Source organism: Bufo bufo, chromosome 11 (assembly GCF_905171765.1).
Source record: "Bufo bufo chromosome 11, aBufBuf1.1, whole genome shotgun sequence".
In the NCBI taxonomy this organism is placed as follows: Eukaryota; Metazoa; Chordata; class Amphibia; order Anura; family Bufonidae; genus Bufo; species Bufo bufo.
The window spans coordinates 100805795-100817286 of NC_053399.1; the positions used below are offsets into that span (position 1 = coordinate 100805795).

The 11492-nt window shown below is 53.2% G+C and overlaps 1 protein-coding gene across 1 annotated transcript; it reads left to right on the forward strand.

The window, feature by feature from the left end:
* The first annotated feature begins 3116 nt into the window (after positions 1-3116).
* Positions 3117-7460, forward strand: ILF2 (interleukin enhancer binding factor 2). The gene is made up of 15 exons (XM_040412087.1): positions 3117-3237; positions 4400-4456; positions 4546-4588; positions 4663-4767; positions 4894-4971; positions 5073-5175; positions 5275-5340; positions 5421-5537; positions 5981-6059; positions 6359-6446; positions 6522-6583; positions 6663-6777; positions 6871-6961; positions 7040-7206; positions 7305-7460. Exons 1-14 carry the CDS (start codon positions 3233-3235, stop codon positions 7195-7197), a joined length of 1167 nt encoding a protein of 388 aa, XP_040268021.1. The 5' UTR covers positions 3117-3232; the 3' UTR covers positions 7198-7206; positions 7305-7460.
* The last annotated feature ends 4032 nt before the right edge of the window (positions 7461-11492 follow it).

The window sequence follows — 11492 nt, forward strand, 5'->3', positions numbered from 1 at the left end:
CTGTATCACACAGGATAGGATTAGATACACAGCTCAGCAGACAGTATCACACAGGATAGAATTAGATACACAGCTCAGCAGTCAGTATCACACAGGATAGGATTAGATACACAGCTCAGCAGACAGTATCACACAGGATAGGATTAGATACACAGCTCAGCAGACAGTATCACACAGGGTAGGATTAGATACACAGCTCAGCAGACTGTATCACACAGGATAGGATTAGATACACAGCTCAGCAGACAGTATCACACAGGAGAGGATTAGATATACAGCTCAGCAGTCAGTATCACACAGGACAGGATTAGATACACAGCTCAGCAGACAGTATCACACAGGAGAGGATTAGATACACAGCTCAGCAGGCAGTATCACACAGGATAGGATTAGATACACAGCTCAGCAGACAGTATCACACAGGAGAGGATTAGATACACAGCTCAGCAGGCAGTATCACACAGGATAGGATTAGATACACAGCTCAGCAGACAGTATCACACAGGACAGGATTAGATACACAGCTCAGCAGACAGTATCACATAGGATAGGATTAGATACACCGCTCAGCAGACTGTATCACACAGGATAGGATTAGATACACAGCTCAGCAGACAGTATCACACAGGATAGGATTAGATACACAGCTCAGCAGACAGTATCACACAGGATAGGATTAGATACACAGCTCAGCAGACAGTATCACACAGGAGAGGATTAGATACACAGCTCAGCAGGCAGTATCACACAGGATAGGATTAGATACACAGCTCAGCAGACAGTATCACACAGGATAGGATTAGATACACAGCTCAGCAGACAGTATCACACAGGATAGGATTAGATACACAGCTCAGCAGACAGTATCACACAGGATAGGATTAGATACACAGCTCAGCAGTCAGTATCACACAGGACAGGATTAGATACACAGCTCAGCAGACAGTATCACACAGGATAGGATTAGATACACAGCTCAGCAGACAGTATCACACAGGAGAGGATTAGATATACAGCTCAGCAGTCAGTATCACACAGGACAGGATTAGATACACAGCTCAGCAGTCAGTATCACACAGGATAGGATTAGATACACAGCTCAGCAGACAGTATCACACAGGATAGAATTAGATACACAGCTCAGCAGACAGTATCACACAGGATAGGATTAGATACACAGCTCAGCAGACAGTATCACACAGGATAGGATTAGATACACAGCTCAGCAGACAGTATCACACAGGAGAGGATTAGATATACAGCTCAGCAGTCAGTATCACACAGGACAGGATTAGATACACAGCTCAGCAGACTGTATTACACAGGATAGGATTAGATACACAGCTCAGCAGACAGTATCACACAGGATAGGATTAGATACACAGCTCAGCAGACAGTATCACACAGGATAGGATTAGATACACAGCTCAGCAGACAGTATCACACAGGATAGGATTAGATACACAGCTCAGCAGACAGTATCACACAGGACAGGATTAGATACACAGCTCAGCAGACAGTATCACACAGGATGGGATTAGATACACGGCTCAGCAGACAGTATCACACAGGATAGGATTAGATACACAGCTCAGCAGACAGTATCACACAGGATAGGATTAGATACACAGCTCAGCAGACAGTATCACACAGGATAGGATTAGATACACGGCTCAGCAGGCTGTATCACACAGGACAGGATTAGATACACAGCTCAGCAGACAGTATCACACAGGATGGGATTAGATACACGGCTCAGCAGACAGTATCACACAGGACAGGATTAGATACACAGCTCAGCAGACAGTATCACACAGGAGAGGATTAGATACACCGCTCAGCAGACAGTATCACACAGGATAGGATTAGATACACAGCTCAGCAGACAGTATCACACAGGACAGGATTAGATACACAGCTCAGCAGACAGTATCACACAGGAGAGGATTAGATACACCGCTCAGCAGACAGTATCACACAGGACAGGATTAGATACACAGCTCAGCAGACTGTATCACACAGGATAGGATTAGATACACAGCTCAGCAGACAGTATCACACAGGATAGGATTAGATACACAGCTCAGCAGACTGTATCACACAGGATAGGATTAGATACACAGCTCAGCAGTCAGTATCACACAGGATAGGATTAGATACACAGCTCAGCAGACTGTATCACACAGGATAGGATTAGATACACAGCTCAGCAGTCAGTATCACACAGAATAGGATTAGATACACAGCTCAGCAGTCAGTATCACACAGGATAGGATTAGATACACAGCTCAGCAGTCAGTATCACACAGGATAGGATTAGATACACAGCTCAGCAGACAGTATCACACAGGATAGGATTAGATACACAGCTCAGCAGACAGTATCACACAGGATAGGATTAGATACACGGCTCAGCAGGCTGTATCACACAGGACAGGATTAGATACACAGCTCAGCAGACAGTATCACACAGGATGGGATTAGATACACGGCTCAGCAGACAGTATCACACAGGATAGGATTAGATACACAGCTCAGCAGACAGTATCACACAGGACAGGATTAGATACACAGCTCAGCAGACAGAATCACACAGGAGAGGATTAGATACACAGCTCAGCAGACTGCATCACACAGGACAGGATGAGATACACAGCTCAGCAGACAGTATCACACAGGACAGGATTAGATACACAGCTCAGCAGACTGTATCACACAGGATAGGATTAGATACACAGCTCAGCAGACTGTATCACACAGGATAGGATTAGATACACAGCTCAGCAGACTGTATCACACAGGATAGGATTAGATACACTGCTCTGATCAGCACTTTTTTCATGATTATATTCAGACTATTGCGTTTTATTCCATTATTTTTTTTTAAAATGAGACATTTTGTATTGTTCATCCTCACAGCGCCTAATAAAGTTTTTTTTAAATTATCCAAACGGCCGCCATTTCGCTGAATGACGCCAAATGGGCGGGGAGACGGTGATTATTTCTATTGGCCAAATGTTTCGTCAATCTCTCTGACGTAACTCTGTGGCCGCTTTCTACTGGAGGAGAACGGTTGGATGGGCGGGGTTTTTAATAAGGTCCTCTCTGGTTGGCTGCTCGGCCGGCGTTTTATACCCAATAACACGGGCTCTTGTTCGTTCTCTGTCGCAGCCTCGCGGGTCGAGTGGGTGTTCATTGTCCGGCAGCGCGTGCATCTGAAGAAGTGTGAACCATGAGGTAGGAGAGGCTGCGCGGGCCTTCAGAGGCCGGGATGTGGGGGGACTGGAGGGGGCGCTGCCGGATGTGGGGGGACTGGAGGGGGCGCTGCCGGGTGTGGGGGGACTGGAGGGGGCGCTGCCGGGTGTGGGGGGACTGGAGGGGGCGCTGCCGGGTGTTGGGGGACTGGAGGGCGCGCTGCCGGGTGTTGGGGGACTGGAGGGCGCGCTGCCGGGTGCGGGGGCCACTGAGCGGCAGGGGTGTTCTGGGCTGAGGCGACGACCACCACCCCGGGGAGGACAGGGGTATTCACGAGGGACTATTACTCCCAGCATCTCCTGACTGCTGCAGAGTTTGCTGGGACTTGTAGTTCTCTAGGTTTTGTTAGGAGAGGAGGTTTCAGGAGTCTGAACCTGTGGGCTGCTGTGTGTCACAATGTCTGTGCTGGGCAATGGATTGTAATGGGTGATGCTGTGGTCATGTGACGCCATGGCGGCGGGGCCCGGTGGTGGTTAGGGGACCCGGCTGAGATGGGGCCCGGCGGTGGTTAGGGGACCTGGCTGCGATGGGGCCCGGTGGTGGTTAGGGGACCCGGCTGCGATGGGGCCCGGTGGTGGTTAGGGGACCCGGCTGCGAGGGGGCCCGGCGGTGGTTAGGGGACCTGGCTGTGAGGGGGCCCGGCGGCGGTTAGGGGGCCTGGCTGAGGCGGGGCCCGGCGGCGGTTAGGGGGCCTGGCTGAGGCGGGGCCCGGCGGCGGTTAGGGGGCCTGGCTGAGACGGGGCCCGGCGGCGGTTAGGGGGCCTGGCTGAGACGGGGCCCGGCGGCGGTTAGGGGGCCTGGCTGAGACGGGGCCCGGCGGTGGTTAGGGGACCTGGCTGCGATGGGGCCCGGTGGTGGTTAGGGGACCCGGCTGCGATGGGGCCCGGTGGTGGTTAGGGGACCCGGCTGCGAGGGGGCCCGGCGGTGGTTAGGGGACCTGGCTGTGAGGGGGCCCGGCGGCGGTTAGGGGGCCTGGCTGAGGCGGGGCCCGGCGGCGGTTAGGGGGCCTGGCTGAGGCGGGGCCCGGCGGCGGTTAGGGGGCCTGGCTGAGACGGGGCCCGGCGGCGGTTAGGGGGCCTGGCTGAGACGGGGCCCGGCGGCGGTTAGGGGACCCGGCTGTAATGATTGTGCTCTTGTGTTTCAGGGGAGAAAGAGGCCGCGGTCGTGGACGCTTTGGATCCAGGGTTGGTCCTGGTGCAGGGTGAGTATTGTGCTGGTCGTTGTTGCCACGGTGATGTTACTTCAGATGCCGCTTATCTCCATATTTATTACTACTTTTTCCTCTTCCAGGTTCAGACCTTTCGTCCCACACATTCCTTTCGACTTCCACGTGGTGAGTAATTTCCCTCCTCTTCGCCTCCGGCCGCTCGTCTCCATGGTAACTAATGCCGCTTGTCTCTTCCGCAGTGTGAGATGGCCTTTCCCCGAGTGAAGCCCGCAGCCGACGAGACCACCTTCAGTGAAGCCCTGCTGAAACGGAACCAAGACCTCGCCCCCACCCCCAGCGAGCAGGTAAAGTGCCCCCTGAGGACCTCCGCCAGTGACGTCCCCCGTGGGACTGAGCTGTGGTGCCCGGCCACTGCAATGGAGACTCTCCCCTGAGTGATCAGCGGCGCCTGACGTCTCGCTTTCTTTCAGGCTTCCATCTTGTCCTTGGTAACAAAAATAAACAACGTCATCGACAACCTGATCGTGGCCCCCGGGAACTTTGAAGTGGTAAGTACCGGCTGATGGTTACTGGGGGTCCTCGCCACCCCCCAGCGCGGCCCCTCCTGCTCCTTATTGGTTGCATTATGGCCTTATTTATCTCATTGCAGCAAATTGAGGAGGTGCGGCAGGTGGGCTCCTACAAGAAGGGCACCATGACCAACGGGCACAATGTGGCGGACCTCGTCGTCATCCTGAAGATCCTCCCCACATGTGAGTTCTGTCTTGATTTGGGCTCCTTCAGCCCCAACGCTCTAGGGCCCCCCCCCCCTTACCTATTCTGACCCCTCCCCCCCCTCCGGTCTCTTCTAGTGGAAGCCGTGGCCGCTCTAGGAATGAAAGTTGTGGAAACCCTCAGGACACAGGACCCGGCTGAAGGTAGGTCCCCCCTTCCTGCAGTTTATACGGTATGTCCCCTGCTGTGTCGCCACGCTCACCTCTCCTCCTCTTTCCTCCAGTACTCACCATGCTCACCAACGACACCGGATTTGAGATCAGCTCCGCAGACGCCACCGTGAAGATCCTAATCACAACTGTCCCCCCAAATCTGCGCAAGCTGGACGCAGAGCTGCACCGTAAGTGACTCCCACCGTGCCTGGATATGGTGGTCTGGGCTAGAGATGAGCGAAGCAAGCTGGGTGTGCAACATCCGGCGCCGCTTCTCCTTACAGGATTAGAATGTACTCGATGAGGCGCAGTTACTCATCATGTGTAACCGCTGCAGAGCTGAGAACCGCGCTTGGCTTTGCTTCTGATCGGTACCGTGGGACCAGAGTTCGGTTCTAAGGTTTTTCACTGTAATTACCTCCCACGTCTTTGTCATTAACGGACTTTGCCTCATCGGAGCCAATACGTTCTACTGCTGTGAAGAGAAGGATCTCCGTACAGCATTATAACGGATGCGGCCTCGCTGATCTCTAGTCTACGCTCGCTGTACTCCTGGGGGATCCCATATGGCCCGAGTGATGAAGGTACCTACCTCCGCTGCGGTCACTGACGTCTTGCTCTTCTGTTGCAGTGGACATCAAGGTCCTCCAGAGCGCCCTGGCCGCCATTAGACACGCCCGCTGGTTCGAGGAGAACGCGTCTCACTCCACGTAAGTCTGTTGTGGGGTTCTTACTCCAGTCACAGCTCCACAGCTGCACTCACAATTCTGCTTCTGACAAACCCCATGGGAGCCTGCACTTGAGATACAATTCCGTTTTCTGACCCACCCATTTAGAGGCTAGCCATGACGGCAGCTCTAGAGGGTGGATAGCAGCAGTGACTATAGCGTTACGTGGACCCTCTTACTGGGGGGATGGGGGGGCGCTATACATCTGGATGGGGGGGGGTTGTAGTCTTGTGGTGATCCCTAAGTCCTCCTCCTTACCCTGCTTCGGCTTTCTCCACCAGAGTTAAGGTTTTGATCCGCCTTCTGAAAGATCTGATGGGTCGCTTCCCCGGGTTTGAGCCGATGACCCCGTGGATCCTGGACTTGCTGGTATGTCTCCTCCCCGGGAGGCTCTAGGGGCCCCTGTGTGGTTGGGCTCCTACTGACCATTACTGTGTTTTGCAGGCCCATTACTCCGTCATGAACAACCCATCCCGCCAGCCGCTGGCAGTCAACATAGCCTACAGGTAGGCAGCGTGGTAACATTGGGGGAGGGGGGGGTCACAGTGTGGCTATTCCTATTACACTGACTGCTTCCCGTCTCAGGCGCTGCCTCCAGATCCTCGCTGCCGGCCTCTTCCTTCCCGGCTCTGTGGGAATTACAGACCCTTGTGAGAGCGGAAACTTCCGGGTCCACACGGTGATGACCCTGGAACAACAGGTCAGTCATTGGGGGAGGAGTGATGGCGGGGGGGGGGGGGTCACGTGTGCTCTGATGTGTATACTGAGGCCTCGTCTCTTCTGCCCCCTGCAGGACATGGTGTGTTACACAGCTCAGACCCTGATCCGCATCTTATCCCACGGCGGATACCGCAAGATCCTCGGCCTGGAGGGCGACGCAAGTGGTAGGTGCCGTGTTACTGAGCGGGGGGGCGGCTGCGTACTAAGAGGGTCTGTGTCCTAATCACTGTCTGTCTCCACAGCCCTCGCCTCAGAGATGTCCACCTGGGATGGAGTCATCGTCACCCCCTCAGAGAAGGCCTATGAGAGACCTCCGGAGAGGAAGGAGGGGGAGGACGGAGAGGGCCCTGATATTCCTGAGGGAGCTGAGGAGGAGGAGAACATGGAGACCCAGGAGTGACCTGGCCAGGTAGGTGCACGTGAGGCTGATGAGAGTAGTGGTACCTGATGCCCTGGGGGCCAGTATGGTGGGCGCCTTCTAACGGATGACTCTTTCTCTCCCTCTAGATCTTGGTTTTTCTTGCCCCTCGGCCCAGACTCGTGGTTCTCCGCCCGGACCAAGCCCCCGGCTCCGCCATCTTTGTTGTGATGTGACTTTTATTTTATACTGTAGAGAATTTCATTTCATGTCCACAATAAATTTTTATTATGTTCGTTGGTTAATCGCGCTCCTGGTGTCGTTTTTGTGGGTGAGGGGCCTGTAGGGTGCGGGTGTAATGGACGCCTCCCTGTGCGGCTCACCAACAGCACGTGGAAGGGTTAAACCTGTGCTTGCCGTGACCTGCCGTCTTCTCAGCGAGCGTTGTGCGGCTGATTTATGGTTTAATTTGTGGTTCCACGTACGGACCGCCGTGTGTCGTCATAGCAACTCTTGTCCCATTATACCTTCCTCGGCGCTCAGAGGCTCACGACGGACGGCTGACTAAACAATCTCCCTCCTGCGTTCCCCGATCATTGTCTCGTTTCTCTTCGCTGTAATCAAGGTTGTCGCCATTTATTCTGGACCTGAGCCGTCCAGCAGCGGGGCCAAAGGAGCTGACCAAAAGTGTATCTTCTACTGAAACCCTCTGTGCTGCTTCGGATCATGCACCTTACGCTGGGTTACTCTAATCCCCAAAAGATCAGCACACTCCTCTCCTGAAATCCTCTGTGCTGCTGCAGGCTCTTGTGTAACTGCATCACAGCAGTCTTCCCTGCTCTTCCCTCTTTGTCCACCAGAGGGCGACCACGCTGTTGTCCTCCCAGTGCTGAATCCGGTCTTTCCCGCTCAGTTACTGAAACTTTCAGGGTCGCAAGAAAATATATTCTGTATGTGAGGAGAGCAGCGGCGCCCTCAATACTCGGCTGCTAAAAATGTGCAGGTAATAGACGAGCATGTGAAGGGCGGGAAATGGCTGAATCCCAGGCCCCTCCCAAAGCACATGCTGATGTCATGCTGACATCATAAACTCTGTCATCCTTATAGAAACACTTCCGTTTTCTGTATGCAGCTCCTCCACGGACCTGTGTCTCCATGGTAACAGGCTGAGCTTGCAGTCACTCAGCTCCCTCTGCAGGTAGACCACGGAGCTGCAGACACCAAATGGTTACAGACCTTTTTTCTGGATCTACAGTTTTTCTTTGAGATCCCCCTGAAGGGCAGGTTTTCTTCTGCGCATTAGTTACCATTTAAAACTTATATTTTGATACAATAGAATCTCTGCTCCCTGTCAGTGAATGGAACCATCTAGAGGCAGAAAGTTGATCCTAACCTTGTACTTTCCACCACTGGGGGTTTGTTACTAGACTGGAGGAATTGTTCACAGGTCTACACCCGTGTGAAGTTGGCACCCCATGTTCTTAAATTTCAAAAATAAATACACCATTCGTTTGTGCTGCAAAAATGAACGTTTGCGCCGCTTTGGTTTCTGAGATATTGCGCGCTTGATTTTGCTGAAACCCCGCCCACTTTCCACCATGTTTTTAACCCTGACCCTAGACCCCCCCAGGTGTGCTGCAGCTTGCCCTCCCCCCCACAACTTTTTTTTTTGGGGCACAAGCATGTTATTGTTTTTCTACGTACACCGCACACCCCACCGCTGATCAACTTCGGACAGTTGATCAGCGAGTTTGAATAAAAAAAAAATAATTCAAATTTTTTGGCCTTTTTTTGGTCTGTTAGGTTTAGGGTAAGTTCGCGAACACCCGTCCCGTCCCGCCCCCCCCCCCCCCCCACACACACACCAAATAAAGTTTATCACGCACACACACTCCCCTATGGCCCACCAGATGTTCTCGGCCGAGGAGGCATACGCCCAGCCTGCCTCCGAGTCCGAGAGCCCCAGTGAGGATGACCCCACTTTCTTTTTGTCATCCGCGTCCTCATCATCTAGTGATGATGATGATGAGCCCCCAAGGCAGGGGAGACGTCGCCAGGCGGAGCAAGGGGACCGCCGTGCTAGGGACCCTGAGGCCCACACTAGTACGAGAAGCTTTCGGGTTCGTACAAGTTTTCCGGCCACCAGTTAAGTCCACTGGAGCCCCCTGCCGGTGAACTTGTCTGTATTCCCCAGAGCGTTTTGAGCCCGCGATTCCTGATTTTGTAGGCCAACCAGGAATCCAGATTTCCACTGTGGGCTTCACTGAATACGACTACTTTAGTCTTTTTTTCAGTGACCACTTTGTGCATCTGATGGTGGAGCAGACGAACCTGTACGCCCAACAGTTCGTCGCTCAACACCCGGGCTCTCCTTTGGCTAGGCCCGGTGGCTGGACGCCGGTCAGTGCAGCAGATGACGATGTTTTGGGGCCTCGTGCTGCACATGGGCCTAGTCCAAACACCTAGTGTCAGGCATTACTGGAGTGGGGACGTCCTCTACCAGACCCCACTTTACAGTACGGCCATGACACGTACCCGGTTTGAGGCCATCCGGAAATGCCTGCATTATGCAGATAATGCAGCATGTCCCCCCAAGGTGATCCTGCCCATGACCGTCTGTATAAGATACGGCCGGTCATCAATTGCTTTGGGGCCAAATTTGTACAGGCCGATGTGCCTGGAAGGGAGGTCGCGGTTGATGGGTCTCTCATTGCTTTCAAGGGGAGACTCATTTTCAGCCAGTATGTTCCCTCTAAGCGGGCGAGGTATGGCGTGAAGCTGTACACACTTTGTGAGAGTACCTCAGGGTACACTTACAAGTTTCCTGTGTACGAGGGGCGAGATTCCCGCATTCAACCCCCAGAATGTCCCCCCACTCTGGGTGTTAGCGGGAAACTTGTGTGGGACCTTATGTACCTACTGCTAGATAAGGGTTACCACATGTACGTGGATAACTTTTATACTAGTATCCCCTTGTTCAGGTCCCTCGCTGCCAGAGCCACGTCCGCTTGTGGGACCGTGTGGGAAAATCAGCGCGGCCTCCCTGCCCACCCCCTCCAGGTACCTATCTCCAGGGGTGAGACCCGTGCCCTTACCAGTGGAAACCTGTTGCTGGTCAGGTATAAGGACAAGAGGGATGTCCTTGTACTGTCCACAATCCACGGTAACGGCATCACCCCTGTCCCTGTGCGAGGTACCACGGCAATGGTCCTCAAGCCCGATTGTATCGTCGACTACAATCGGTATATGGGAGGAGTTGATCTCTCTGATCAAGTCCTCAAGCCATATAACGCCATGCGTGGGGTACACCAGACAAGTTCACCGGCAGGGGGCTCCAGTGGACTTAACTGGTGGCCGGAAAACTTGTACGAGCCCGAAAGCTTCTCGTACTAGTGTGGGCCTCAGGGTCCCTAGCACGGCGGTCCCCTTGCTCCGCCTGGCGACGTCTCCCCTGCCTTGGGGGCTCATCATCATCATCACTAGATGATGAGGAGGACGCGGATGACAAAAAGAAAGTGGGGTCATCCTCGTCCTCACTGGGGCTCTCGGACTCGGAGGCAAGCTGGGCGTATGCCTCCTCAGCCGAGAACATCTGGCGGGCCATAGGGGAGTGTGTGTGTGTGTGATAAACTTTATTTGGTATCTAATCCTATCCTGTGTGATACTGACTGCTGAGCTGTGTATCTAATCCTATCCTGTGTGATACTGTCTGCTGAGCTGTGTATCTAATCCTATCCTGCGTGATACAGTCTGCTGAGCTGTGTATCTAATCCTATCCTGCGTGATACAGTCTGCTGAGCTGTGTATCTAATCCTGTCCTATGTAACACTGTCTGCTGAGCTGTGTATCTAATCCTATCCTGTGTGATACTGTCTGCTGAGCTCTGTATCTAATCCTATCCTGTGTGATACTGACTGCTGAGCAGTGTATCTAATCCTATCCTGTGCGATACTGTCTGCTGAGCTGTGTATCTAATCCTATCCTGCGTGATACAGTCTGCTGAGCTGTGTATCTAATCCTATCCTGTGTGATACAGTCTGCTGAGCTACGTATCTAATCCTATCCTGTGTGATACAGTCTGCTGAGCTGTGTATCTAATCCTATCCTGTGTGATACAGTCTGCTGAGCTACGTATCTAATCCTATCCTGTGTGATACTGACTGCTGAGCTGTGTATCTAATCCTATCCTGTGTGATACTGTCTGCTGAGCTGTGTATCTAATCCTATCCTGTGTGATACTGTCTGCTGAACTGTGTATCTAATCCTATCTTGTGTGATACTGCCTGCTGAGCTGTGTATCTAATCCTATCCTGTGTGATACTGACTGCTGAGCTGTG